This window comes from Abramis brama, assembly GCF_963993115.1.
Source record: "Abramis brama genome assembly, chromosome: 21".
Classification (NCBI taxonomy): Eukaryota; Metazoa; Chordata; class Actinopteri; order Cypriniformes; family Leuciscidae; genus Abramis; species Abramis brama.
Window position 1 is genome coordinate 24,593,854 of NC_139983.1, and position 24,898 is coordinate 24,618,751.

The following is a 24,898-nucleotide window of genomic DNA, read 5'->3' on the forward strand; positions in this document are numbered from 1 at the left end:
TGCAATTCTTATGGAAATTGGGTCATTTATAATAGTGACACAAGTATCCAGAAGGGATCCAAGCAGTGTTTTTGTCCTTTTCCAAATCATTAAATAAACCTTGACAAGTGCATGAAGTGAATTAAACTGTGACACGCTTTTCTGAATGAACATGTTGAACATCCGTAAGAACACTGACATTTGCTCTGGGATTAATTAATCGTAACACCATATCATTTATGTATTGTTTCAGTTCATTGTATTGTTGCTAGAGTTCACAGTACCATAGTGAGTGTGTTGTTCACTTACACTAATGTTATCACTTGCCTTCAAATGACACTTTTCAGTTGATTGTGAAGCATTTGCCTCCATTGTGATTTGCAGTCTCTGCAGTTTTTAATCACATTACTGCAATATTTAACACTTTCTTTAAAGGAAAATGCAACGTCACCCAAAAATGAATCTGTCAAAAATCTGTCATCATTTACTCATCCTCAAGGTGTTTCAAACTTGTATGAATTTCTGCTGAACACAAAAGAAGAATTATGAACATTTTGAAGAATGCTGGTAACCAAACATTTGATGGGCCCCATTTACTTACATAGTATCATTTTTTTTTTTCATAGAAAAAAAATGGTTACCGACATTCATACAGTTTTGGAACAACTTGAGGGTGAGTAAATAATGACAGAATTTTCATTTTTGGGTGAACTATATCTTACCCTGTTACTACTTTATGAGCACATTTTTCTGACAATAACGTCATTCCTATAAGATGTTTTGTTAAGCAACAGTAGCAAAGGGATGCAGGGCTTAGTGAAGTGTCAAGTCATCGGCTGTATTAGTTATTGTTCACTAATCTTGAAGAATAATGTTTGTGCTGGAGCTACTCTTGTGTTGCACTATAGACCTACCTCATTTAGCAGACAAGGTCACTGGTAAACAAATCATTTCTAAAATGATCCATCATACCTGATTTATGAATGAAAGGTAGGTAGTCAGCAGGGAATATGTATTCAATTTCAGCAGCTTGAATATTTTAATTTCACAGCATTTATGGTGTCGGTGCCACACAGGTATAATCCGGCACTGTGAGCAACATGAACATCCATTTATAACAAGTGTTTAAAGCTTTTAAATGCACTTCAGCTCCATTTTCATGTCAGCATCTTTAGTGAGTGCCAAAAATTCAGGGTTATGCATTGTGTGGTGACTGTTGAAATTGGGGAAGCAAATGAGTTGAAAAGATACTTTGGTGCCTGTTGAAAGCCACTTGCGCAACAACACAGGGACACTTCAATGTCAGATGTCATCCTGCATTCCCTAATACCTGATGCTCCACAGGCACAGAGCCTACCTCACTTTCTCTCTGCCGCTTGTGACGGCCTGCCCGATGAGAGGAAAGAGCTCGATACAATCAGTGCTCCTCATGTTTAATAATGCCTCTCCATTAAGTGGACGTCTCTTCTGGTTGGGATGCTAGAAGCTTTAGAAGTGCCTGCCTCAGCTGTTGGCCGACGGGACGTGACACTTTATTTAGTAAAAGGTCGATAAGAGGCGCTTTTGGAAATATTAGCAGCTCTTAATCCCTGGTAGACTTCCAGAAGGAATGTTAGGCATTTTATGTTTTTTATACATATACATTACCGGTCAAAAATTCAGGTCAGTAATATATATATATATAATTCTTTTTTTAAAGAAATGAATTATTTTATTCAGCAAAGATGCATTAAATTGATCAAAAGTGACAGTAAAGACATACAGTATATAATGTTAATATACAGTATATAAATATTTTAATTATATGCTGTTCTTTTGAGCTTTCATTAAATACTCATAAAAAAATCCTGCAAAAATGTGTATCACAGTTTTCACAAAAATTATTATGCAACAAAGATATTCAAAAGAGTACCAACTAATGGAAAAATGTCCTCGTGGGTTCAAACCCAACTCCTAGTAATAAGAATTAGGTTTTCAATTTGATTTGTAAACACAAATTATGCATTTGAAATAGCAGCGTAAAGTGGTAAATTCAAATGTGAGAGCCTGTTGCAGTTTTTGAAGTATTTTCCCAACCATGATGACCGAGTAAGGCGTTGGACTTAAGATCCAATGGACAAATGTCCTTGTGGGTTCAAACCACACTTCTGTTAATTAAAATAAGTTTTTTAGATTTTTCAGATTTTTAAGCACAAATTAAGCATTTGAAAGAATGCAGTGGCACAACCAAGATGGCCAAGTGGTTAAGGCGTTGGACTTAAAGCTGCATTCCATAACTTTTTTGGGTTAAAAATTATCCAAAATACATTTTTGAGCAAGTACATAACCAGCCAGTGTTCAAAATTATCTGCTTGCCTTAGCTCAATTCAAAACGGTAAGCTTGTTCATTATTTTGATATTGTTTATTAAAGCAGTTCGCTGCATTTAGATCTGTGCTGCCTTGTCTCATCTTCTGATCTATTTATGATAATTTTATCTGATGCTTTTCTTTTTTATTGTTAAATTAAGCAGCAATGTGATTTAAAAACTGAAAATCTAAATCAAGGCTTCTCACAGTCAAATGCATCTGAATCCTCAAAAGCAATTAACTGATAACAAAATCCTCTCTGGATACCTTGTGCCTATTAAGAGTGACCCGGCATCAACATTTGACCATAGTACTGGATAATTTCTCTGAAATTACTCTTTCTCTATCCAAACACAGAGATCCTCTGTAGAATGACATGCGAGAAACCAAAAGTACTTGATAATCCAACAGCTGCTAAGGTAGCATCGGTCCGTAACATTTTTAGGGTGAGCTCAGTGAGGGGTCAATCATGGTCCAGTTCTAAATATTAGCACTTTACGTCGACCAGCCATACCATTACCCATTTAGTATGGTAGACGTCTCGTCAGCAGCAAATGGTTATATTTGAGGGTCGAAACGTTGCCTTGTTTAATAAAATCCATTTGGAAGCAGTTAACGTCAGTGTGCGGACTTCACACTTCTTTATTTTTGTTTATATCACTCAGTTGTCCTGCACCTGAGCCCAATCTGGGTGTTTGGGATGTGCACACCAGCTTCGTGTTTTATATTTGTGTATATCTCACCTTAACTATTCCTTGAAATGAGTCAAATTTGCCACTCAGAGCTGGTCTAAAACTTCTAGTCTCAGCACTTAAGGTCCTTCAGGCATTGCTTTGGGCAGTTAATGGCCTTCAAGCCTAACTCACTGTCTAAGGAGCGCTGGACTTCTTTCTGTTCCTAAGCCAGGGAGGGAAGCAAGGCGTATTTTTTAGAGCACAAAACCACTACTCAAACAGCCTCAATTAGCAGTGCCTCATCAGGCAGCCCTTTCATCTTCCAAAGGACAAATTGTGTCTGTTTTTTGTGTGTATGTGTAGCTTCCATCTTCCACAATGAGTGTGGGGACTATTATTAGAGGCAGGACCTCTGCGCCTGCTCTCCCACATGCTAGGTGTCATCAGAGCAGCTGAGCTCAGAACCGATGAGTGGCTCAGTGTGGGCACATGAAAGCCCAGCCAGTCTCCCTGGGTTAAACCAGCCCGAGCCAAGAGTTTGATGTTCCTCTCTGTCTGAGAGCAAAGCTTTTAGTGCAAACAAAGCGTCTGCATGCTGCTGACAGCCAGGGTGGGAAGAGCCTAAAATGCCAAGCACTTGGGAGCCCTGGCATGGATGTCTCTGGAACACTGGTGTAGAGCCTTCAGGTGTTAATCCAGCTTTTAGTGCTGATAGAGACGTGCTGCACCTGGACATTTTTCCAGTTAGTTAGCTTTAGAAAATACTACAGTACTGCACGATATTATCTGTGCACTGATTCATCAGTCTAACAGGATTTAGGCCGTTTTTTTTTACATACTGATCAGAGTAGGTAAGAATTCACGACATATCAAACAGTGAAATATTACTGGAAATAAATAAGCAACATCACACAAGTAGCCATGTGATATTGCTTGATTTCCTCGTGCCATAGGCAATCACAGCTGTGCTGATATAGAGCCATATCGCACAGCTACGAGTGCGATATTCTTTGATATTGCATTTATACAAAAGTTCAACGGCAGTGTTTAAATAAACGACAACATAGTGTCTTTAAAAAAAAATTGTGCTAAACTACTTCCTTCCATCACAGATTCAAATCTCAAGTTGACAGTTTAACTGTCGAGCCTCCGTTACTAATTATAAAATGTCACTTTAGAACTAGCAATGAAGGAATGCTGAGTTGCTTCATTGACTCTTAAAGGGGTCATATAATGGTACATGCACTTTTACAAGTTGATTGTACTGAAATGTGTGTTGGCAGTGCCTGTACACAACCATCGTAAAATGATAAAAATCCATCCAGTGTTTTTTTTTTAAATCTTCTTATATGTTTCCTCCTGTCTCAAATCAAGCTGTTCGATATTGTGACGTCACAATATCGACGCCCCTCCCACGATGGGTGATTGACAGCAGCGTTTCAAACACAGACCCGCCCTCGCGCCCTCGTGAGCGAGCTGTCAATCATAGCACGCGCCGACGCGCGTTCATTGTTGATAGCTGGAGTTCTGAGTAGAATGGCGTCTAACGATTGTGGTGTTCTGTTCTTGGGTGTAATAACGAACACAGCAGTCATATTGATGATGTTTCTAAATCCGTACAGCTGAAGACGCAGTGGCTGAGTTTGTTTTCGAAGGGAATATTCCCCACGATCAACGTCAATGCTGTCATGTTTGCGCGAATCATTTCACCAGACTCGAGACTGCTTTACAAACGAGGGTCAGTATAAAGCTGTTTTTGCTAAAAAGCTGCTCTAGAAAAAAGGATCAGTACCAACTATTCGTGTTCCTGCTGAACCTCCAGAAGAACAAGTGAGTGTAACGTTTTATTGACCTTTATATTAATCTTTATATTAATCTTTGCAAATAGCTTGCACGCTTCACGATGAATGTGACTATTTTTACACTCAGGGTACATTATGGCATGTTTTTTATGTACGACGTTCTCAATATAATTCATAATCCCACGTTTATAATGAACAACGCGTTATGGTTTTTGTATTATTATTTTAAACGGTGTACGCACAGAACAGAGGGGCGGGATGAGCAAAGCTCATTATCATTTAAAGACACATGCACTGAAACGGTGTGCTGAAAACAGAGCTGTTTTTGACCAGGTAAAATTAGTGTTTTCTTACAATACTAATGAGAATTTTTAATTAAAGTATATTACAAACTTTTAATTTAGACCCTAAATAATCATATTAGCTTGTACAAAAATGACATTATATGACCCCTTTAATATAATGTAGAGTAGAGTATTATGAGAGAGATATTGAATAAGCGAGTGCATTACCTGCATCGAGCTGATATTATTCAGGTCAATCTTATATCTATAATCACAAAATCAGTTTAAATGTCCGATGAGGAAAGCAATATCTTTGTCTTTGTCCTATTAACAGTTAAGGGGATTACCCATGACAGCGCTAGTCAATGCATTTGTAAGTTGCATCTTATAAGGCTTTGTTTGTACAGGAAATAAACACAAGCAAATAGAGTTAAGTCAAAAGTTCAAAAGAGGCTCTAGTTATAGTACAGGATTTCAGTTAAATAAAAAAATATAAAGTTTATATTTTATATAAAGTTTAAATATAAATATAAACTTTAGCCAAATCAGTTTGCTCTGGAACAAGTAATAGATTAATAAGACCAAAGATTGCCCATTTGATATACCCAAAATGAATGATACCTCATGTTTAAACACTATCTACATAAGAGCCAGCAGCAAATTCCCGAAAGATTGGTCGAGATAAACCGCTCAAGAGGCGGTTACATGAGCGCTGAATATCCGCTGACGGCCTGAAGCTCACATCTACGAAAACGTCTACACAAAGTTTATCTATCAGTCGCAAATTTTATGTCTAAATTACTACATTCTCACCAAAAAACTCTTTTTGTAACACAACAACAGTAAAATTGGTAAAATTATTGTGGTTTGCTCGCCGCCATGATGCTGCGAAAAATGCTGCAAGCAAAGTGAGACAAGCGGTGAAATGGTTCCCGTGGTGATACTGGTAGAATGTCGCATGGCTGGAAAATGGCTCTCAGCCAATCAGAGTCGAGAACCAGAATGCACTGTTGTAAATATATATTATACTATACTTGTAATCTTTTAAACTTTGAAAGGATGCATTAAATTGATCAACAGTTACAAGGAAGACAACTTTCCACTCAAGCTTTTGAACGTTTTTTTGTTTTTTTGTGTGATGAATAACTTTACTGATCCCTCAAATGAGCAACAATACAACATTTTCTTCATAAGTACTTTAACACATTTATTTTTTCCACTCACTGAGGCTCATTTCACCATTATATTAGATAATTGCAGCTTTTTTAATGCAGTACTTTCCAAGGACAGTCACTGGGTGATGTATCCAAATGGAGATCCAGCCGCCTGAACTGCTTTTTAATCATTATCACGACTGGCTCATTAGTGTGTCAATGACTTCCGCAGCCTATCCAGACGGCAACAGATTGTCAGTGTCTGGATGACAATGGGATTTCGCAAAGCATGCTCTGCTGTGGTTTGAGGGCATTTGGATTCCTTTACACTTCTAGTGCATTTCCAAGTATTCACAATACATGACAATGCAAACAAGAAATAGTCAATGATGCTTATTAGTGCTGCTAAGGCACACTAAATAGCTCTCTGAACACCTTAGCAATCCAACGTTTAGTTTATCCTGTTAAGCGTTCATTTTCACAGTTGTAAACACAACAGCTTTCATCTTCAATGAGGGGGATTGTCATCACGACAGCTTTGTTTCCAGGAGGACCATTAAAGAAATCCTGTAGAATTCAACCAATCAGATGATGACTTCAAAACTCCTGAAGTGTTTTAAATTTTGTGCGCCATATGCATCAGACTTTCAGCCAATGGTACGTGGGCGTGACGTCTGAGGCTGAGACTAACTTAACACTAACCATGAACAACCAGTCAGTAAGCACTTATCTGTCCTCTTAGCTAGATGTAAGCTAACTTTTTGTTTGATTCACTGAAAGGAACAAACTCAGAGTAACTTGTTTGGGAAGCGGACTACACTGCTTGTATATAATCTTTTGATTCACTAAAATGAACTAGATAATGAGATTCATTGGTTATGTAAACGGACTCATCAGCGGTTACTCAAGGCGAGTATGACTGTCCTCTCCACTGGGTCGTCTACTTGTGGGTCTTCAGATGGCTGTAGAGGCCGATCCGCGATCCGCATACTTTGGTGCAGTGTGGGAAGAGGAGAGTGGTGATTGTTGGTGGTGGTTGAGCCTTTTTGTCTTTCTTCTTACGAAGCTGTCGCTTTGTCTCTGCTGCACAGCAGAGTACTATTTCATGACGTGCAGCACTTTCCTGCATGGATTTCTTCCAGGAACTCGAGTCCAGTGCAATGTGTTTCCAGTTGCTAGATGTGATGTGGAATTTCTTCAGAATGGCCTTGATATTGTCCTTGTAACAGTTCTCTTGAAATCTGAAATTCTCTTCTACAGAATCTGTTTGTGGAGACGTGTGGTATTGGACATGCGGATGACATGGCCGGTCCATCTGTAGATCAGGAGCCTGTACGTGATTTTGTTTAGCTTGGGGTGACTGGTGCACTGACAGCCACCACACAGTCTTTGACAGATCTGGGTCAGAATCCAGTGGCATGGGGTCCAAGAAGACAGGGGGCCCTTTTCTGCTGCAGCCTTTGTCCGCCTTCCCAGTCGGGGTGATGCTCCCCTAAGGCCAGCCATCATCCTCCGCCTGTTCCACCGTTGAGGTCTTGGTTGAATTGGTCTTTGTCAGGGATCTCCGCCTCAACCTTACTGTCATGGATGGCCCTACAAGGAGCATAGCTCCAGGCGGCATTGCTATCGGGATCACAGGACCACACAAGCCTCTCCACTATAGGGGCTTTTTATAGTTCCTAGAACTATTGGCTGAAGTTCCCGGATTTTGGCGCGTTCGCACCTCAGGAACTAGTAACTCTTTTGGAGGAACTAATTTAGCTCCTACTTCAGAGTAGGGTCTAAACCAGCACTATAAGAACTATCCGTGACGTTAGTGTACGCTGATTGGCTGAACACGTTACGCACGCGAAACACCAAAACCCGCCATTTTTAAAAAGGCTGTGTATGTAAACACACAGATTATAGCCTATATATTTACTCCACAAAGTAACTCTACGAGCATGGAAACCAGTAATAGATGGGCCTCTTAACCTTTACGCTGAGGCGAAAATCCAATGCAACTTTTAGGGGATCTGGCGAAACATGATTATGTATTTCTGCTCAGCTAGCACCACTGGACATCAACCACACGGCATACGCTACTAATTTTTCATTACTGTCTACTTTCTACGTATAATAGTTCTACCAGAAAGACTCAGAGAATAAATACTGTGACAATTATCCATTTATTAACAACCAAGCAAGCAATAAGATTCTTTGGCGTAGGCCCCGTCCGTAGCTCGCAATCTGAGGGTCCGGACTCTGCATATCCTGCCTGAAGACCAAGGCAGGGGCGCAGCCGACCCCCTGTGAGGTATGGAAGGGACCATCCTGGTGGTGGTGGGGAGGATGGAGGGAAGGATTTGACTTGGAGGTGGTGGGGAGGATGGTGGCGAATTGGAGCGTCAGCATCTGCGAACTCAAACATGAGTAAGTACCGATCTTTTATACCACAAGTGTTGGAATGTGATTGGATAGATAAAAGGTCAAGTGACGCACCAATTAAGTCTTCCTGGCAGAACTTTATGCTAAAGCTTTCATTTCTATCTAATAACATATTAGACAGGACTCTTAGACAGATCATAAACTAATGAACACGGAGAATGCGAGCACTGTTTGCTCAGGCTCTGGCTGCCGTTCTCTGCGCCATATAAAGGTCTGCTGCGCCGTCAAAATAAAAGTCACAACAATGAGCATTGCTTACGTCACTTCAGAGTTCCTACTGGCGGTGCGAATGCAACCAGAAAACATTCCTAGGGGAACCATTAGTTCTCGGGGAACCGTTCTGGTGGTTAGTTCCTAGAACTAAGTTCCTAGAACTATCCGGTGCGAAAGCCCCTGATGACAAGGTGGCAATCCCTAGAGAGGAAACTCTGCAGTGTAAATTGACTACACTGGTTGGGGCCTATGTTTTTATTTATTAAAAAAACTGGCTCATAAGATTCACCAGTTAGACTACACTGGTTGCCCTATATGTTTTTGATTCACAAAAAACAAACAACAACTCACAAGAGTGATTTGTTCTGTAAACACACTATACTGGTTGCACCGTATATTTTTGATTCACTAAAAATGAACAGGCTCATAAGAGTCATTCTTTCAGGAATCAGACTATCAAGCTGTGTGTTTTGCACTAAAGTTTCTGTATCAGTGATGCAGCGCAGTTACGTAACTATTGCAGGAAGCTGTCTGAATATTTTAGTGTGGTTTTCCGTCTACATTGCCAGTTGATTGCCATTATATTGGGAATCAAACATCAACCGGTTCCTGGTTCCCAATCCAAGGCACGCACAAGTTACATTTAATTTAGATAACATAAAAATCTGGTTCTTCTTCTCTGTGTATTCTATCTTTGATAATCAACAGATGAATTATCCATGACCAACTTCCAGCACATATTTGTGTCTGAAGTCAAGGGACTTCAATATGAGTATCATCAGATGCTGCTGCTACTGATATTGTCACATATTACTTTCATTAGCGTGTGCTAACACTGGTATGTCCTAATAGCATTCACTGAATTTCAACAACATGCCGAGCCATTGTGAATTCACGTTAGAAAGAAAAATTAGCACGCTATTACACAGTGTGTAATGTGAGACGTGCTTCCTCTGCCAGTGTCAGTTTTTCAGAGATTATTCCAGGAGCGTAGCAGTGTTCACCTCCCTGCAGACTCAGGGCACACCTCCAGCGAGAGAGGGCAGATCGCGTCTTTCAACAGAGCTGATGTCTGCAATAACTGAGAGCCAGCTCGCAGGGAACACACAGCACTTGTGTGATTCAGTGACATGCCCACACTGTCTGATCAATATTTATTTCAAAAGAACTGAAATATAAGATACTGTTTATACATAATATAAATGTATGATCCACTCACAAAATAGAAAAGGACCATAGAATTTGTCCAGTGACCTTGAAACTCTAAATTATTCCCTGCTGGAAAATCCATAGGTGTGTTTTGTAACATGGTAGCTGGTTTCTAGTTGATCTAAACTGGTTATTAGTTGGTATAAGCTTGTAGACCAACTTGGATGGCCATATTAGCTTTAAGGAAGTTTACACAAAAATATATATTCGGTCATCATTTAATCACCCTCATGTTGTTACAAACCTTTTTGGATTTTTGTTTAACATAAATTAAGATATTTTAAAGAATGCACATGCAGTGTAAGTCAGTGGGGTCCAAAACAACACTGGACTAGGGGTGTGCAATATGAATAAAAATTAGATTTAGTCATTAACAATAATTAGACTATATTTTGCTGAGTATGTTTTTGTGCTGGTACTTTGCCTGGTTTAGGCCTGTCATAGACAGTATTCTTCTGAATCTTTTCAGCGGTTACAGTGACAGAAATCAACTTTTCCATTAAGGGGTGATATTTGATATAAACTGATTTCCAGGGGCATTTGTTTGTCTAACCTTATTATATGTAGGACTCTTTTATGGCAAAGTCTTATATTTAATCAATAAATACAATTAGAATAAAAAGACAAAAAGTGTTTTAAAAATAAAATTTCGAATATATTAAACATTTTTAAATATAAAGCTATGATGACAGCATTTTATGTACATTCCTAAACACACACCAACCTGGACACAGCTCCAACAGACCTCATCACATATGGGTCACATTAACCACCAATAATTCCTTGCCCTCCCTAACCTTTAGGATAATTCTTCTCCAGTGCATCTACCGCGATGAAGGTTTCAATCTCATCTCACTCCCATTTATTCCAGATCATTTTGACCATATTGATTTTCTTCCAGTTAAGTACTGCTCTATCCTACCATGACATCATGGTGCCCTGATTCTGAGCCTATAAGGTAAAAATATCATTATGTTTAAAAATATCACTTTAGTCTATAAGCAAATAAAGTAAAAGCCCAGTTCAGGTATTGTTCATTCCTGCTGCATGGCTGCAGCAAATATTGATCTTCTACGATTGGACATAATGTGTGTAACTACTGTCGCTGTGAACTCCTCAGCATCATCAGATCGAACTGAATGCAGAATATCAATGACCATCCTGACACTTGAGCGCTCAGAGGGATAAAGTGATCCAATTAGGCTTTCATTAAGCTTTAATGAAAATGCATAACTGCATGGCTGCTGGGTACAGCCCCATTATTGTCTTCGTAGAAATGCGAGGCATGTGTCACAGTGTCACATCAGCACACAAATAATATATCAAAACCACTTCAAGTATGCCAGGCTAGTGCATGATCCATCATCCCCTTGTACATACATTAATGCTGCTGAAGCCCAAGGGCCATGAGTAAACTGCGGATAGATACAGGGAATTCAATCCCGGTGTCTTCCATCATGAAATAATCTATAGAAATCCTGGGCACTTAGAATAAAGCAATAATCTGCAAGAAAGCCCTGCTTTAATAAAATACATCAATGCACAAGAACAATTTGGGGCTGTGAATCAATCAAAGCATTTTATTGAATTAATTTAGATATGCGGTTCCATTAATCAAATTAATCAATAAATCTTGACACAATTAAAACAATAAAGCTATCACCATAGCTGCATTTAATTCATTAAAAATACAGTACTGTTTTAATTTAATTTTTAATTTATTTTAAATTGTAAAATTATTTCTGTGGTGCAAAGCTGAATTTTCAGCAGACATTTTCCATCCTTCAGTGTCATACGATCCTTCAGAAATCATTCTGATATGCTGATTTGATGCTTTATACATTTCTTATTATAATCAATGCTGAAAACTATTGTGCTGGTTAATATTTTGTGGAAACCATGATCTTTTTTTCAGGATTGTTTTTACCATCACTTGTGATTAATTGAATGCTTCCTTGTAAATAAAAGATAAAATAGTTCACCCAAAAAATAGTGGATAGTTCAACCAAAAATTAAAATTCTGTCATAATTTACTCACCCTCATTCTGTTTTAAACCTGAATGAATTACTTTTTTTGTCCATACAGTGAAATTCAATGGGGCCCAATGTCATTTGGACTTCAACATTCTTCAAAATGTCTTTTTTTAGCGTTCCACAGAAAGTCATACAGGTTTGGAATGACATGAGGGTGATTAATTGATGACATAATTTTCTTCTTTTTTTTTTTGTGAACTATCCCTTTAAGTTAAGAGTTGTATTTTTTCTTTATGCTACAGTACATTTATCACACACTGTTTTTCCACAGACTGTCATATCGAACTGGGCAGGACACATCCAACTGTGACACGTGTCGTAACAGTGCCTGCATCATCTACAGGTGAGTCTCAATCTGATACTATATCTGAATCTTTGAGCTTGGCCCAAATTTTTACACTTGTTGATTTTTATTTTATTTTTTATTGCACATTTTAATGCTCCATGCATAATACTCACACAGAGAGGCAACTGAATCCTTGATTCAAAGATTCATTTACATACTAAGGTGCAGATATTCCAAACAAACATTTGTACAAGTGCAGCTGCAGTGTCCAATCATATTGTCAAATTTGTCTCTGTTGCAGTAGAGCTTTGAAAAACTGAGTATAAAATCCATGCTGTTAGCCTGAGCTCTTCAACCAATAAAAATTTTCAAGGGTAAAATGAAAAATATCATGACTGAGTGAGTTCCTTTGATGCATGCAGCATATAGACTTTATTCATTTTTACCAGACCAATTGAAAAATCCACTCGTAGACTAACTTTTTTTTTTTTTTTTTTTTTAAGTTTGTTTGTTATACAGGAATGCAAGTTAGGTATATCTCATATAATTCTATGATTCTCAGAAACATAGCCATTCCTCCTAAATTAATGGGTTTGCTGTTAATTATCTTGTTATAAAAGCAATAATCTCTAAATGATTTTGCAGTTAAAGGGCCAGTTGACTTTAAATTAAGCACTTTAAAAGCATCTTAAGTACTCTCATTTTCTATACAAATAGCACGTTTCGTCATTCCACATTCCCCTTTTTCTGTTTTTCTCTCTCAGCTCGCTACACACAAACATGAACACATATGGGTTGGATGATTTAAAGGGGTCATGAATTGAGAAATAAAATTTTCCTTGATGTTTTGGCTTATAAGATGTCATTGTAGGCCTACTGTAAAAAAAAAAAAAAAAAATTCCTAAACGTTTCAGACCTCAAAGCTTCTTTGTTAGTCCAAATACAGCTTTTATTGAAATCAAGCTGTTAAAATGACTTGTTTCAGATTTTGTCAGTATGAAATCATAGTGCGATGCAATACCGCCTTTGCAGAAGAAGATCAACGCTTACTTCTACATCATTGCCTCTCTAGCCCTGTCCACCGATCCGCGTTTGTCATGTTGTAGTAAAAACGAGAGATGCAAACACAGCATTACTCCAGCAACAAAAGATGCTTCTGAGGATTACAAGTCGTTTTTTCAGTGGCAAGTTGTAGAAAAACAGTTTTCGCATTTCCTTCCTTGTGATCCTAAAATTAAGAAAGCATGGCTGAATTTTATTTTTAACGAAGTTCCATATCGCATCAGAAAGACACATTTTGTGTTCGCTTTTGAGCATTTTGTGTTGTTTTTTTTTATTTTAAACAAGACTGTTCAGGGAGACTGAAAATAAAAGATGATACAGTGACGACTATCTTGAATCCGACAGCAATGTCGCAACACGAGCGTGAGTAACAATTCGTTTGATATGTACTCACTTCACTGAAAAGTCACTTTACATTTACTTTACTGAAAATGATGAACGATGAATATAAGAACAAGTGCAGCAAACAATGGTAATTACTATAACTTTGGTAACTCCAAGTAGCCTACTTAAACTTGCCACAACCAAGACCAATAAAGCATATGTAATACACTTAAATGTTTCACAGTTGGCAAATGTTTAAACGATGTAACAAAATAAACATCTTCTTTTCAAAACTAATATAAGGTCATAAAATACAATACTACCTCACAAATACATAAAGAAGAAATATACGTTTTAATTCCTTATGTATTGTCTTCTGATTTGGCATCAGATTCTGGCTCAAAAATGTATGGCTGAATTTCACTGGTTGCCATTTTTCAACATCGGAAGTTTCAAAACAATTCCTCATGTTTAATGGCGGAACATTGGAAATGATTTTAATATGCAAAACTGTTGCCTAATAATTAGCAGTAGACAGATGCAGTCTTGAAAGTCTTGAATGGGGCACGTCTATCAAAATAAAGTCTTTCAAACAGGGTCAAAAACAGGATAGAAAATAGCCTATTACTTCTAAATGAGTTTTTTGATGTAAAAATCTTGCTAACATTAAAAGTGGACCTATGAGAACATTATAACATTTTGTAAAAAAAAAAAGACTCACACTCGTGTCTTTCAAACTAGTATGTCTTTGAAATCCAGAATGCAGCAAACCTAAATTACACACACACATGCACGCACGCACACAAGCACACACATACACACATGGCTATGTATTCATTAATGTTTGTTTTGCAGCAATATGTTGGCACATGGAAGCAACAAAAACTTTTTGCCTCTAAGGCATTTTTGTATTAATTCATTTACACATTGAAATCAAATGCAGTGACATGTACATAAAAGCATGCCATCTATCATCAGACAAATGCAGCACTTCACCACAAACCAGACGACCTGGAATTCATTACCTGGGTCAGAAAAGAAATCAGAAAGATGCAATTCAGTTTACACAGTGAGGGAAGTCAAATACACACAGATATGCATATAATGTATCAGCATGTCAGCTCTTTTTTGAACACTAGCCCAGAGGGCTGGAGTTACGCTACAATAGAGAAAAGCTAAAAAACATTCAACAAAGAGTGCACACTCTCATGCACACACAGTAATTGGCAGTTTATTTAGGTGTAATTGTTCAATTTAAATTAAATTAAATTAAAGTAATTAAAATAATTCAAAATCAACAATGAAATCTTTAAATGCTGTTTTTTGACATCCTATCATACACCCGGTGCAATGCAGCGCCAAGCACAACGGAAGTTTGCTAGTTTCAGCCCGACGCAGCTTTCATTTTCACATTCTGCGCCACATTGTTTACAGTTTTTTTCAATTGTTTACACGCAATTTTGAAAAGCGGGTTCTTTTTTTTTCAAAATATAATCACAATTATTCAAACAACACACTCAATTTGCATAATTCCTAGATTGTTTGCAAAGTGACACACTTCAGTCAAAACATACACACTTCAGTCAAAACATATACACATATTTGTGAAAATGCTATTAGTTTTCATTTAACCAACACAGTCCTCAATGATCAGACACTATTGCAGCCAGTTTCACACTGCTGTGATAAATAAAAAACACATTTGTAAAAAAACTAATTTTAGGAAATTTTTTTGGCCAGACATTATGTAAGGGATAATTTAGATTAAAAAAATAATAAATAGTGACAAACCCACAACATTCTTCATGATTAGTTTGAGATATAGGGAGAATGTACACAAATAGGCCTACTATAAACTTACCAAGCACTGCACAACACTGATGCGGCAGACTGAATATTTCAAGTATTTATTTCAATACTTACAGTATTTCTTACCATAATCAGTTACAGTAATCAACCAACAATGAAGTCAATGAAACAAATAAAATCTGTAGACAAATAAAAATTACTACATACACTTTGACTCTGAAGAAAAACTACTGTAAAAGCAACAATAATACTGTAACTATTCATCATCTCTCCGTCTGGCTGGATCAGGCCATAAGATTTCATCCATATCACAGGCTATGTCTTCATTGGCAAGGCATCGCCTCGTGTGACGAATCCACCCCTGCACAGAAGCTGCTTCGATATGATCACAGGCCTGCTCCATGGCCTGAATGAGGGGCAAGTGGTCATAGGGCCGCAGGTCGTATACCTTCCACCACCATGCTGAAAAAACTCTTCTATTGGAATCAGGAAGGGGGAGTATGGGGAAGGTATAAGACTTCAAATTCAGGGTGCTCATGGAACCAATTCTGGACCAGAGCAGCCCGATGGAATGAGACATTGTCCCAAACGACAATGTACCGCATCTGGTCCACTTGGTTTAATGCTGTGACAATCTCGTGGAATCTGTCAAGAAATGCAAGTATTAGATTTGCATTATAGGGTCCCAGATTTGCATGGTGGTGGAGGACCCCATTTTGTGTAATAGCAGCACAAAGGGTGATGTTACCCCCTCACTGCCCTGGCACATTGGTGATTGCCCTGTGTCCAATTACATTTATCCCTCTTCTTGTTTTCGCAAGGTTAAATCCAGCCTCATCCACATATACATATAAATTCATGTTGAATTTCTGCAGCATCCATTTGCAAGACTCTCTGAAACACAGTAAAAGACAATAGGATGGTATTCAATATCTATTGCACAGTATTTTTTTGTGCCAGAACATTATGAGCAGTGCACAACACCACACCATAGTAAGCACACACCATAGTAAGATGAACAATACATACCTCCACATACTCATTGCGCAGATGTTTCACTCTCTCTGAATTTCTGTCAAATGGTACCCGATACAGTTGCTTCATGTATATTTGATTTTTCTTGAGGATTCAACCTAATGTTGACAGAGAGACTCGTTGGATGTTATTGAAAATATGGTCATCATTGATGATATTGGCTTGGATTTCTCGCAGCCTGATACAATTATTGGTCAAAACCATGTTCACAATGGCGGCCTCTTGTGCACGAGTGAACATAGGGCCCCTTCCACCTTGGTGTCCTCGACCCTCAATCCTATGTAAAAAAAAAAAAAAAAAATTATATATATATATATATATATATATATATATATATAAGAGAAAAATACACTGTCAAATGTCGCAGTAAACAATATTGATGATAAGTACAGCAAGCTTCAGTTTCAATGTACTGTGTGGTTAGCTTACCTGTTTTCTCGATGAAATGTCCAAATTACTGACGCAACAGTATTTCTGCTGAGATTTGGTTGAACTCTTTGTCCAGCTTCCATCAGTGTCAGTCCATGGTTGATAACATGGTCAATAAGTGTTGCACGGATTTCTTGAGTCAAATTTGGTCCTTGTCTTCTTTGTTCAGGTTCTATCAACTCTTCAAGTCCTTCTCTACCTCTTCCTCTATCTAGGCCTCTTCCTCTACCTCCTTCTCCTCTTCCTCTACCTAGGCCTCTTACTCTATCTCTTTCTCCTCTTCCTCTACCTGGGCCGCCTCCTCCTCTACCTCCTTCTCCTCTTCCTCTACTTCCTTCATCTCCTCTTTGAGCTCCCCCTCTCATTCTCACTCTTCTTCTTCTTCTAGCTCCTTCCATTTTTGTTGAAGACAGGTGAACTCACCTGCTGCCTTTTATAGCACACCTGAGTGCTGCGTTTTCAAATTAGCACATGTGTGCTTCCACACCTGGTGGATGTGATTATCCAATTCGTTCATTAGTGTGGTCATTGGCAATCCGGGGCTTTGTAATGACAAGGAAGTAACCTCACAATCCTTATCTGTGTCTAAGGTGTGAAAATGTGTGTAGAGTTTTACAAATCACTGTGTGTAATGTTTTGCAAAAAGGGTGAAGCAGACATTGTGTGTAATGTTGTGCAAATCTGTGGAGGTGTTTTGCTCATTGGAGTAGAACTTTGCAAATTGTGTGGAAATTTTTATTTTAGTGTGGAAATTTTTATTTTAGTGTGTAAACAATCGTAAAAAACTGTAAATAGCAAATGCATTGGTCTGAAAACGAGGTGTGTTTGGCCGCATTGTTGGCGCATTGCTATTTTGAGGCAACTGAAATAGACTGCACCATTGACCAACAAAAACCTGGTCTAAAGTCAATGGTGCAATATTTTTTTTGTAATTTAAAGAGCATGTTAGTAATTTGCGCCTATAGGCGGGTCCACAGCGCGCGTACACTCAGCTTATTACACACACAGGGACGCGGAGCGGCACACAGACTAGCCAATTATCAAAAATAAAAGGATTACAATGTAAAAGATGAATATTGTGTACGTAAAGATATGGTGGAATCCGGCTTGTCCTGTAGATGGTCTGCTTGCGTGCTTTAACCTCGCACATGAGCACATCCGTTTGCTCTTTTGCCTTATTTTAACGATCTAAGCGCACGGCAAGTGCAGCGCGAGTGCACTTAGGGCATGTCCGAATCCACTTTTGCTAGTTTAACGACGGGAAAAATGGTCGGTGCTCGCGGCGCATGGTCTAAAAGGGTTGTCACTATTCTCTTAATGAGCAATGGGTGTGTTTTGGATAGGGCCCTCAAGTCTTTCCACTTGCAAATTCCGTCATGTAAATAGCAATCCGCAATGGCGCGAGCGCTACTGGCTTTTAAAGGGAATGGGAGATGAGACTCTGGTTGGTTTATTTCATGTTACACCCAAAACACACCCATTACTCATTAAGAGAATTGGGACGACCATGCGCGCATGAGTCCATTTTTCCCGTCGTTAAACTAGCAAAAGTGGATTCGGACACGACCTAAGTGCACTTGCGCCGTGCGCTTTAGACCATGCGCTTAGATTGTTTAAATAGGGCCCTTAGTGTCAATCCAAATTTGTGATTTTGCACCAGTAATATTGTTAACATCTGTATTAAAAGACTGTTTATTTGATTGTTTGTATGTTTATCGTGAATATTCATCCGTTCTGCTCAGGGGTGCTTCTGTTTGTTAAGCAAACCATGAAATTGAAGGATCTGATTCGTAAAAGCTATAATTGGTTGCGGTTCTCCGATAGAAACAGTTCACAGTGGAAGGGACAGTGAGTTTGGATGAGCAACATAGTGGGTTGAAATTGCAGTTCAATGCCTTTTCCAGATATCCCCTATAGCCTCCCCATTGGAAGGTTCTAACAGAAGAGGACACACTGTGACATTAGTATGAGAGGAATACTGAGCAGAGAGAGAGAGAGAGAGAGAGAGAGAGAGAGAGAGAGAGAGAGAGAGAGAGAGAGAGAGAGAGAGAGAGAGAGAGATGTATTGGTGAGGATGATGTGGTTGTCATAGTTACCAAAGTGATGAGGTGGTGAAGAGGGGAAAGGTGGTCCCCGCCTTTGTTGGGTGAATCAGTGAATCAGACCCTGTCTTTGAGTGTGTGTGTGTGTGTGTGTGTGTGTGTGTGTGTGTGTGTGTGTGTGTGTGTGTGTGTGTGTGTGGTCAGACAGAGCACTTCATTCTACACTATAGTGTTGTTATGAACCACTTTAAGTATCCGATACCTGTGAAATTTCAAGTGTGTGTGTAAAAAATACACACACACTTGAAAAAAACTTTCAAATTGAAAGTCTCTGTCAATAGGCCCTACTTACTGTAATTATTTGCAAACACATTTTTGTATTACCATCTGAACGGGGTAGGTTAATTAAAATGAATGCAAATTAATGTTTAAAATGATATAAAGCTACTGTTTGCATAGTGTTCTCTTTAAATTTGAACGCATTTTGGCAAATATGTGACGTCTGTTTTAAATTATGTCTGTTTATATTTGTCAAAATATTTGTCTCATTTTATGTGGATTATTTTATTTTCACTTGTTTGCACACTTGAATTATCAGTAATTATCAGTAATTGTTATCAGTTTATGACAAGTTTTAGTAATAAAGTAAACATTTTGAGCAGTAGGATGGAGTAGGCCCTATATAAAATGTCAAAATAAATAAACATTCATCAATCAGTACTTTTTACTTTTAATACTTAAGTACATTACAAATTAAGTTTGTTTGTACTTTTACTCAAGTAAAATTTAAAATGATTTTATTGGAGTAAAGTTTTAACAGTATTCAAATAAACAATCAGAAATTGGATGTAGTTTTAAGATTAATTCTAAGATTTAATCAAATGTAAAATAAAGACATTTAAACAACTGGCATGCATCATTATCAATATCATTACACTGTTTTCTTATTTTAGTATAAATTTCGTACTAATATATTGTACTTTGACATTCCTGTACACTATTCAACAAATGGACAAGAGAAGGTGGCCTACAGGGTCAAAGTTCATTGCTCATTCAGTGTACTCCACAAGAAAATGGATGCCAGCATGATGCAAGACAGCTCACACTGTTCCTCCATCACAACTTTCACAAAGCAACAGAGAAAGCACTGTAAGAGAACAGCATGCTCCCAGCAAACAACCAACTAGCTGGCTGCATCATACTGTGCCACATTGTTGTTTTAAGTCATTAAACAATGACACATCCTTCACTTAACCCAAACTATTTTATGTGTATTTCTTCTCCAAACCTTTGCATTGATGAAAGCTTATCAGGTGTCTTGGAGTTCTATATCAGAACAGTGTGACATATTCTATTCTATTCTATTCTATTCTATTCTATTCTATTCTATTCTATTCTATTCTATTCTATGAAGAAAAATACTAAGAAACTTTAATGAACACCTCCAGAACTACACAGCAACATATAACATTACCACAGAAAAGAGAACAAAGAAAACAGAGGGCTTAAATACAGATAAATAACGAAACATGGAACAGGTGTGTAACAAATCAGAAACCATGGAAACAACCTACGAACTAGAAATCAGGCAAAACAGTGACAGGGAAACTATGATGAAGAAACTATAAACTAAACAAGACATAAATGTGACATATTACAGTGACATATTCAGTGCAGTTTAACTGTCAGCTAATATGGACTTACAAAAGGCCAAACCACACAACCTTGTTAAGAAAATTTTAAATAAGGATGCACATAGCAGATTAAAAAGATATTCTTGGAAAAATAAATAAATTGAAGACTTTTAAAAGAATGACCCTGACTTTTTGCTACATGTGTAGTGAGTTGATAAGCATCGTATACTGTGGGTATTTTTAGTTGTAACTGAACCTTTAGTGCACTTTACTTGTGTCTTGATGCTCAATTCTCATTTACATCAGCTCAAAGCTCAAATTCTTAGTGCTTTTGTTTGGCGCTCATATCTCAAAGACCATGGCTACAAAGATTCTTATCAAAAGCCCAATGCACCAGAACATATGGCAAAAACAGCATCGGCTTTATAATCCAGGGACTTATTTCTTCACTGAACCACATGACTCGCTGAATATGCTCTCTAAAGCATGTGCACAAATTGGTTTAAAAAAGCAAGCCTGCAGGATGAGGCCTTGCACTGTACTGTATGTTAATGGTGTCACCGCTAAAGCATTAATAGAAATGTCACAGGAAACATTCTATCATCATTTATTCTCCCTGATGTCATTCTAAACCTGAATGGCTTTCTCTTCTCTGCTGAAAACAAATAATTAATAAACAATCGAGTTCTGTGGAGATAAATAAAGAATTTAAAATAGCTGCAAAATATATGGCAATGCAACAGCGGACACTTCTGCAAACTTCTGTGTATGTAAAGACAAAATAGTATCAGCATGCACATGTGCCTCAAAAGTCTGCACCTGTTTTTTATACATTAAGGTACATGCACTTTTGTATATTTGTACATTCTCATATGTCAGAGTAGTGAAGCCAGCATGGTGTGATTTTGCTGCGATGTCTCTGTAGTTGGACACATACTGGGAGACAGATAGCGACAGAATGAACAGCCTGATCTGTGGTCGTCCTGCCGCAGCCTCTGTCCTCGGGGTGCGCTGACAGGAGACAGGCATGACTCATTCATCAGAAGTAGGAAAAAAAAAACAACCATTAGAGTTTTGAAATAGTGGCAACCGCCAGTTTTTCTGTGCGGTGTCCAAGATAACTCCCTATGGTATTCATACAGTACACATTTAGCACCTTTTCCCTTCCAACTTCATTTATTTTGTGTCACATCGTACGGCGGCCCAGTTGGTTTCTACAGACGTTTGGCAATACCTTTATGAGCTTATGAAGAAGGCCTATTAATGGTGCCAAATTCAGTTGCAGTTTATTCCATTTGGATCTGTACATGGTATTTTATATTTCTTTGTTTATTTCCAAGCGGATTACTGTAAGTGTCTTTCGTGCATCAATTATTGAGATGGTGTGATACAGATTTCCTCCTCTCACTTTCAAAGGCTGCAATAGTTCTCATTATAAGCAGCGAGTCGGTTTCCATTAAGTATTTATGAACCAGGAATAAACTGGGTAAATCTTGTGCTTTGTACAGGCTCTAGATGATTTCTCAAAATGTAGGAAAGTGTCCCTGTTCTTTCTCTCTATTTCTCAGCCTAACACCCTGGCAGCTCAGAGAAATGCAGATAATCACAATGGCTACATTCACACAGCAGCAGAATATGGCTGTTTTAGAGTGATAAATATTACTGCGTTCACACAAAGTTTGTTATCAGCAAGAGTGACAATTGCATTTTATTATCGAAGTGGCTAACGTACAATTTTTTGGATTCACGTGCATCCAAGGTCAAAAAACACATTGCACATCACCTGATTTCACAAAGTGTCTGAAACGGTTTGGATGAAGATTGATCTCTATAATCTCTTCCATTCCACGAGCCTACTCTGCTCTGATTGGTCGGATGGCCCAGTCCGTTGTGATTGGTCTACCGCTTACAGATTGTGTTCGAAACGAAACTTCCATTAGCATATCTAAATTTATTCAGTAACAATGGTATCAATTTACCAAAACATTGGAAGAATAGTTCAACCTGGACCAGTAAAATGATGGGAACACAACAAAAGTTTGGAGTAATACTGCTGTGGTAACATTGAAAAAATTAATTTCTAAAATCTCTTCACATCCTCATCTTTTGGAAGTGTATACAAAGAAAATTTGCTTTCGTAGCATCTTCTCGTTATGTCAACAATACAAACCAACTAAAGTGTTTGGGTGTTAAAGGTCAAAGTAGACGATGACCAATGTTGACCATAGGCTTGCATTATGCAAATTGTTTAAAAATCTATGTAGGTGTGTAACTGAAGAGAGACTGGATTTGCAGACGACTCGTTTTGGCAGTTCAGAATCGATTTGTTCTTTTAGTAGACCATAACTTTATTTGTTGTGCACTTTGATCTTTAAAACTTTGCAAACATTTTACATTCACAAACAGCTTTACACACTACATGAAAGGTAATATTAGAAAAAAAGCATAATAGGGATCTTTTAATAAGTAAATTTTAATCATCTTTTGACATTTTTATCAAATCAAATTGATTCATGAATTTTAATCAAACAGGATGGAATGTTTAAAAAAAAGTACAAAAATACAAATCAACTAATTACAGAAAACATCACAGAATTCAAGCTAATACTTACTAATGTTTGTGCTGCTGTCCCAACACGATGATGTCACTTCTTGGAGATTCATGTTGTCAGGATTATGTTTTATTTAGTTGTCTTTTCGTTCCCTGTGTTTGTTTCTTGTGCTTCAGTCCAGTTTAGCCTTGATTGTTTCCTAGTTTGTCTCCTTGGTTACTTATGAAGTTCAGCTGTCGATCATTAGTTTTACTTGTCACTTCTGTGTAAGTACTCCCTCTTTTGTTCAGTTCTTTGTTGGTGATTGTCAGTAATTAATGTGCTAAGGTTTTGTGTTCTTGTGAGATTCTCCTGCGTAACTCTATTTTGTGGATTAAAGCTTTATTGGACTAAATTCCTGCGTTCTCGTTTTGGATGGCATCACCACACGTGACACATGCCAGTTAAAAGGATATTACGAAAAAGAATGAAAGGATGAAAATCAATATAGGGGCTCACTAGGGGGCCTCAGAAAACTTCTCAGGGGGCCGCAGGATGTTTATGGAATCACAAAATTAATTGTGGTTAATTTAATATCAATTCTGTTAACAAAAAAGCCATAATTACAGCAGAAATACTGGAAATATTATAGTCTACATAGAAGGGGGCCTTCAAATATTGGGTTTAACAACAGGGGGGCTTAAGCAGTATAAAGTATACAGACAAAAAACAATATTACTATTTCCATAGTGAAATGTTTTGTTTGAAATATTGATCAGAGATTTCCTAATGAACTTCAAGTTTTTGGGAGTTATAGTGAAAAGTTTATAGTTTTAAAGTGAAAAGTCTGAATAAAAAAGTACAATAATGTCAGAATTTGACATACCTTTTGTATTATTATTAGTTCTTTTTCTTTCTTCATTTTAAAGAACATTTGGACCTCTATAAATATGATAAAAAATAATCATACTGTATAGTAGGACTGACCCAGAGAGTGAAGATTTTTGCAGTTGGATGCCGGTGCTCACTGGTGCTGAACACTGCGTGCTCCACTCAGCACTAATGAGCAGATCAGTTCTTCACTACCAAACAGAGGAGAGGAAACAGAAGACAAGAGGAAGTCTGATTGTCTGATTGCCAAAAATCTCATTTCCTGCCCTGAGCTGGGAGAGCGGCCAGTGAGGAAGTGCTGATTGTGATGCCTATTGCTGGCATAGTGGACTGGATAAGTTCACTCTGCGGCTGCCTTTAAAAAGGCTGCAAGTACAATGTGGCCATTAGTCACATGACGGGCCTGTCCTTCAGCACAACCTTGCCCTGACCTGTCCACGCATCACCACATGAATTCAGACATGGACACAGGAGGGTATAGCGGTATAGTTTGAATAAGAAGTGGCAGAGAGACCCGGCAATGTGCACACCAGGGAAGGACAACGGAGCCATTCAAGCAAAAATTACAGACAAAGCTTGAGAATAATCCACTATAGCTTCTATAAAACCCTCAGAAATGATCCAACTGATCTCTCGCACCAGCCTCCGCTCACTCGGATAAAAACCTTTAGGACTTCTAAAATCAATTGTGATCTTGACTCGTACTGGAACATTATTTGACATTGTTGTGTC

General features: G+C 38.0%; 1 protein-coding gene across 2 annotated transcripts in view; it reads left to right on the forward strand.

The window, feature by feature from the left end:
* The window catches only part of insyn2ab (inhibitory synaptic factor 2Ab), a 46,755-nt gene that overhangs the window by 16,273 nt on the left and 5,584 nt on the right, over window positions 1–24,898 (forward strand). For both annotated transcript variants that reach the window (XM_084097109.1, XM_084097108.1), the window contains exon 3: window positions 12,395–12,466. Coding sequence is in view for 1 of the 2 variants with exons in the window: in XM_084097108.1 (XP_083953234.1) it covers window positions 12,395–12,466 (72 nt within the window). In the remaining variant the exon portion in view is untranslated. The remainder of the gene's footprint in view (window positions 1–12,394; window positions 12,467–24,898) is intronic.